Raw genomic sequence first — 7,113 nt, 5'->3', positions numbered from 1 at the left:
TTCTAACCCATGTTTTGAAAAATGTTTTGCCAAAATGTCTGGTGCTGAACATTTCCCTATATATATATATATATATATATATATATATATATATGGGTCTCGTTCAACACCAAACATTTTGGCCAACATTTTAGCCAATCATTTTTTTCCTACATGGATTAGAAGTTTTGGAATGGGCTGATTTTTTGTGAGGATGATCTCCTCACTAGGGGTGCAACTCGGTTCGGGTTGGTTCGGTTTAGAGTAAAATTAGAACCGAACCGATCAAGATCGGTTCTATTATATGGGAACCAGAACCGAATTAGTTTAGAACCAAACCGACCTTAATTCGGTTCGGTTCGGTTCGGTTTCATGGGTTGCTGAGAGATTTTCTCATTTCTGATCGAAGAGCAAAATTTCCCCCATTTCAATCGAAATCCAATCGTCCAATTTATGGATTAACCATTTGAGGGGCACATGACACAGGTATAGAGAGAGAGAAAGAGCGAGTGAGAGAGAAAGAGAGAAGGAGATAAACGAACCGGTCGCAGGTTACAGCCGCATGTCTAAGGTTGCAAGTGCAGGCGTAGTCGGAGGTTGCAGGTGCAGGCCCAGTCGGAGGTTGCAGGCTCAAGCGCAGGCGCAGTCGCAATCGAACGCTGCAGGGGCAGTCGGAAGTTGCCGGAGCAGTCGAAGGGCCGGAGGTTCCAGGCTCAGTCACAGTCGGAGGTTGGAGGTCGCAGGCGCAGTCGGAGGTCAGCTGCAGAGAGAGAGAGACTGCAGGTTGCAGTCGCAGCCGCAGCTCAGCGAGAGAGACGAGAGAGAGAGTGAAGGAGAGAGAGTTTTGAAAAAAAAAATACATTTTATTTTAAAATAAAAAATCTTGGTTCGATTTTCGGTTCGGTTCAGTTATTTATAAATTCTGAACCGAACCCATCGGTTTTTATTTTTTTAAAACCGAAACCGAACCGTATTTAATTAAAACCGAAGCAACCCAACCCAAAACTCACGAATTGGTTCGGTTATCGGTTTGAACCGAATTAAGTTGCACCCCTACTCCTCACCATAGAGATCATCCTCACCAAAAATCAGCCTATTCCAAAACTTCTAACCCATGTAGGACAAAAATGGTTGGCTAAAATGTTAGCCAAAATGTTTGGTGTTGAGCGGGACCTTATATATATATATATATATAGGGAGCGGTTCGGTAGCTTTAAAGTTTGCCAAACATTTTTTGTAAATCACTTTTGATGGGGTTAGAAGTTTTGGAATAGGCTGATTTTTTGTGAGGATGATCTCTACGGTGAAGAGATCATCCTCACCAAAAATCAGCTCATTTTAAAACTTTTAACCCTAGTTTACAAATTGAAGAATCGTAGACCGTCCAATTTTTGTAAATCACTTTTGATGGGGTTAGAAGTTTTGGAATAGGCTGATTTTTGATGAGGATGATCTCCTCATCATAGAGATCATCCTCACAAAAAATCAACTCATTCCTAAGCTTTTAACCCATGTTTTGAAAGATGTTTGGCTATATATATATATATGGGGGCGGTTCAATAGTCCTAAAGTTTGCCAAACATCTTTCAAAACATGGGTTAGAAGCTTTGGAATGAGCTGATTTTTTGTGAGGACGATCTCTATGATGAGGAGATCATCCTCATCAAAAATCAGCTTATTCCAAAACTTCTAACCCCATTAAAAGTGATTTACAAAAATTGGACGGTCTACGATTCTTCAATTTGTAAACTAAGGTTAGAAATTTTAAAATGAGTTGATTTTTTGTGATGATGATCTCTATGAGTTAGAAGCTTTGGAATGAGCTGATTTTGTTGTGAGAATGATCTCTATGATAAGGAGATCATCCTCACCAAAAATCAGCCTATTCCAAAACTTCTAACCCCATCAAAAGTGATTTACAAAAATTGGACAGTCTACGATTTTTTAATTTGTAAACTAGGGTTAGAAGTTTCAAAATGAGCTGATTTTTGGTGAGGATGATCTCTTCACCATAGAGATCATCCTCACAAAAAATCAACTCATTCCAAAGCTTCTAACCCATGTTTGACACAATATTTGGTAAACTTTAAGACTGTTGAACCACTCATTATATATATATATAGGGTCCCGTTCGCCACCCTTAGTTTTACCACACACTTTAACAAACGCGTTTTGTCTTACATGGGTTAGAAGTTTCGGAATGAGCTAATTTTTGGTGAGGATGATCTCTATGGTGAGGAGATCATCCTCACCAAAAATCAGCTCATTCCAAAACTTCTAACCCCATCAAAATTGATTTACAAAAAATGGACGGTCCACGATTTTTCAACGTGTAAACATGGGGCTAAACATTTCAGAATGGGCTGATTTTTGGGGAGGATGATCTTCTAATCATAGAGATCATCCTCACCAAAAATCAGCTCATTCCAAAACTTCTAACCCATGTAGGACAAAAAACATTTGTTAAAGTGTGTGGTAAAACTTAGGGTGCTGAACATTTCCCATATATATATATATATATATATATATATATATATATATATATATATATATATATATATATATATATGGGTCAGGTTCAAAGGACAACCATTTCTACACACATATAGATAACGTGTTTTGTCTTATATGGGCAAAAATGTTTGGAATGGACTGATTTTTTGTGAGGATGATCTTTGTGATGAGGAGATCATCTTTGCCAAAAATCAGCTCATTATGAAACTTCTAGACCGTCCAATTTTTGTTGAAAAATTATAGACCGTCCAATTTTTGTAAATCAATTTTAATGGGGATACAAGTTTTGGAATGGGATGATTTTTTGCCAGGATGATCCCCTCATCACAGAGATCATCCTCACAAAAAATCAGTCCATTCCAAACATTTTTGCCCATATAAGACAAAACACGTTGTCTATATGTGTGTAGAAATGGTTGTCCTTTGAACCTGACCTATATATATATATATGGGAAATGTTCAGCAACAAACATTTTGACAAACATTTTGGCAAAACATTTTTCAAAACATGGGTTAGAGGTTTTGGAATGGGCTGATTTTTGGTGAGGATGATCTCTACGGTGAGGAGATCATCATCACCAAAAATCAGCCCATTCCAAAACTTCTAACCCCATCAAAAATGATTTACAAAAAATGGACGGTCCACGAGTTTTCAACTTGTAAACTGGGGCTAGAAGTTTTGGAATGGGCTGATTTTTGGTGATGATGATCTCCTCACCGTAGAGATCATCCTCACCAAAAATCAGCCCATTCCAAAACCTCTAACCCATATTTTGAAAAATGTTTTGCCAAAATGTTTGTCAAAATGTTTATATATATATATATATATATATATATATATATGGGTAGCGATCCATGGCCAACAGTTTGGCAAACATTTTGGCAAACACATTTTTCAAAACATGGGTTAGAGGTCTTGGAATGGGCTGATTTTTGGTGAGGATGATCTCTACGGTGAGGAGATCATCCTCACCAAAAATCAGCTCATTCCAAAACTTCTAACCTCATCAAAAATGGTTTACAAAAAATGGACGGTTCACGATTTTTCAACTTGTAAAATGGGGCTAGAAGTTTTGGAATGAGCTGATTTTTGGTGAGGATGATCTCCTCACCGTAGAGATCATCCTCACCAAAAATCAGCCCATTCCAAGACCTCTAACCCATGTTTTGAAAAAGTGTTTGCCAAAATGTTTGCCAAACTGTTGGCCACGGATAGGGACCCTATATATATATATATATATATATGATGAAAATGAGGTTCCTCACTCATTCTCACTTGCCTCCATTCATGGCTGACATGACCAACCAACCCTATCAATCATGACTGATAACCAATCAGACTTAGCTCAATTGAACTCTTTAATGAGGGGTGCTCTTCATCCAATACAAATCATTGTTATCTTTAACTATTTAGATGCTCAGAGTTTTATTGTTGTAATGTGCCAACTCACTCTCATTGATACAGGATCTAAATACAAAGACAATAAATTAGAAATATCACATCTATTATATGTAATTGACAAAAAGATTTGCAAAAAATTGATGATCGTCATCACTCTCCTATGTAACATAAGCAGAGGTGTTATTATTATTATTATCGTTGTTGTTGTTTTTTCGCGATTCCAAAGAACAATTGTCTTTGAATTTAACTTAAAGAAATGGAGTATGTTTCGGTATCACACAATTGCTCGAGGGCAGAAATTTTGTGAAAATTAATAGAAAAACCCTCAACAAGGTCTTCAATTGTAAAAAATCCTCTCACTCACGATAGAACACTAATCGAAATGGATATTTTAGTCATTTCAGTAATCTCATTCGTAGTTTATGACTTTATTTATGAAAGAGACCGACACTCCCAGGAATCCAATGATTTGTATAGTTGCATAAGTACGAAATTACCCTCACTCTACGATCTTCCCATAATTATCCAAAGAGTGCTGAAAACAAAAGCTATGAGTGACGTCGCTCTTAAAGTTTATATATCTGATCAATGATATGGCGTCTTCGTGACAACCCACGTGACTCCACCACGTCAGCAATCGACAAGTGGACATGTGGATCCCTCATCTTTGTTTCTTCGTGATTAAGCCAAAACCCGCCTTACATTATAGTGCCAACTGACTCAAAAGTTCCATAACGCGCCATTCACACGGTCTGCAATTTTTTATATTTTATTGGACGAAAATGTCCCTGCGTCAATAACTTTTGTTCCGAGTGGGTCGCACTTACTCTCCTCACTTTACTTCTATAAATGACGCTCGCCTGCGTTATGTTTCTTCCCTTTCTCCCTCTCTCCCTTCTCTCATTAGCGATTTTCTAGCCATGTTGTCTTCAGTAGTCCTCGGGATTCCATCTCCGGTTTTCGATGGCGGTTGGGAAAATCATGAACCATTTGTGTCTACACTCCAACCACAAAACCCGGTTTATTCAATTTCAAACTCCGGTTCGGATGAACCGGATCGGGCGGTTCATGTTGCGGACCAGCGGAAGGAGAGGCGGATGTTATCGAATCGTGAATCAGCGAGGCGGTCTCGCATGCGTAAACAGAAGCATTTGGAAGACCTTCGGAACCATGTGAACCGGCTTAGAATTAAGAACCGTGAGATAACGAACCGTTTGGGCTCTGTTACTCATAACTGTCACTTATTACAGAAAGATAACGATCGGATGCTATCTGAAACCTCCATTCTCCGACAAAGATTATCGAATATTCGTCAGTTTCTGCTTTTCCGACAGCTTCAACACTTGTCCTCTTCGTTGCCGTTAAATTCCATTAATGAACATTCACTTTCGTTAATTGCGTAATCTTAACGACAATAACGGCCTCGCTAAACCCTAGAAACGGATAACGGACCTAAGTCTCTCTACTATTCTTCTTTAAATTGGAGACGTTGCGGTTTTTTGTTGCTTTGGAAAACGGTGGTTTGGAAAAACAAAATGTGGTTTTGATGGAAATGGTATTATTCTGTAAATATTTAAATTTGCGTTGTGTCCTTATTTGCAATTATGGAATTTTAAAAAATCTTTTTTAAGGAGTTGTTTGGTTGCTTTTCTTTCTCACTCTCTCATTCGCTTCTCATCTCTTATAAATTAAAATTTTGGCGTTATTATAATTTAATAAGTTAAGTAAAGAGTGGCATAATTAGGGTTAAAATATCTGTTATAACGACAAAACGTGTTCTTGCATGACCGTTATGACGGTCGTTATTTACATTTTTTTTCTAAAGCCATATCTCACCATCTCACGCGTGTATTCGTGTACTTTGATTTGAGAGGAGTTCTTCTTCTGGGGTGACGGAAGATTCCATATAAATCTTTTATTTATTTATCTATTATTTATAATAACAGAGTTAGAGTAGATGGAAACTTTATTGACAGACACCATTAGATTATCTTAATTCAGTTCAAGGACTTTAATTTTGTAATATTATTCCAACAGGCTTACGTTTGAGATGTAACATAAAGTTACGCATTTCATGTTACTTTCTTTGAAGATTAGGGTAATACGAACCATATAACAAAAGCTAAAATTTATTTAAGTGTAACCTTCTTTTAAATGATATAATACGTTGCAATCAATAATAGTAGGCCACGACCACAACAAAGTCTTTATACTCGAGAATTAGGTTCAATTTACATTTTGTTGATGTGGAGGTGCATACAGAATCTTTTATTGAGATACGAAAAAAGTATTTATGATTGTGTGTGCACCTCCACATCAACAAAGTGTGAGTTGAGATCAATCTTGAAGTTACCCTAGCACGACTCCTTAAAAAATTTAACTCCTCTATCCAAAATCAAGTCTTTGGTTATTTAAAACAACTTCATATTTTATTTTACTATCTCTAATCGATTCTTTTGGACCTTTCTCTGATTTTTGTTAGACCTTCCATTTGAATATTTCTTCTAGCTAGGGCTCTGATATTCATTTGTTGAATATATGTCCAAACTATTTCAATCAACTTTCTCTTAGTTAGGATTGTCAATGATTAATTAATCTAGTCCTAAAGAGGAAAATCTTAGACCAACATTATACCCCCTAACGTGATTAGACTGAATAAAAATGACTAATTAATTGAAATATATATATATATATTTCAAACAATTTTTGTTTGTGCCTGAACATTATATCCAGTCAAATTTGAAATTTGTGACTTGTTTAACCTTTAACAGGGTTGAATTGCAACTGTACAATATATTTTACTTTTAATTAACTTTGGGCACAAAGGCATGCATCTAACTATATATTATACATCTATTCATAGGCTATGGTAGTGAGCTAGAGCAAATTTGGCACTATTAAACTTTATTACCGAACCCAAATTTGATGGGTTGGAAAATTTTGAACTGTAGATCAAGGACTTAACCCTTGTTTTCTCAAATGAGCCAAGTTAGTAGCCAGTAGGCCTGATTAACATCTCTACCTATTGCTTATTGAAGTTACTTCTATATTTTTTCTTTTCAAATGCGTACATTCCTTTTTTTTAATCATTTATAAATAAAGCATTTATTTACAAAAGCAAGATCGACCAAGATGACCTACCATGCGCAACCAAATACAAAAAACTATTCTCCAGAGATACAATATATTTGTTCCCAACTCACTACACAATCTCCAAA

General features: G+C 36.5%; 1 protein-coding gene across 1 annotated transcript; it reads left to right on the top strand.

Moving 5' to 3' along the window:
* Positions 1 to 4,815: 4,815 nt before the first annotated feature.
* LOC147406983 (basic leucine zipper 4-like) lies at positions 4,816 to 5,298 on the top strand. Its single transcript, XM_086432579.1, has one exon. It carries the CDS (start codon positions 4,816 to 4,818, stop codon positions 5,296 to 5,298), a length of 483 nt encoding a protein of 160 aa, XP_086288705.1.
* The last annotated feature ends 1,815 nt before the right edge of the window (positions 5,299 to 7,113 follow it).

This window comes from Akebia trifoliata, chromosome 3 (assembly GCF_017979445.1).
Source record: "Akebia trifoliata isolate Shusen 1 chromosome 3, ASM1797944v1, whole genome shotgun sequence".
In the NCBI taxonomy this organism is placed as follows: domain Eukaryota; kingdom Viridiplantae; phylum Streptophyta; class Magnoliopsida; order Ranunculales; family Lardizabalaceae; genus Akebia; species Akebia trifoliata.
The sequence above is the reverse complement of the archived record's forward strand: the minus strand, read 5'-3'. Positions and strand labels throughout refer to the sequence as shown.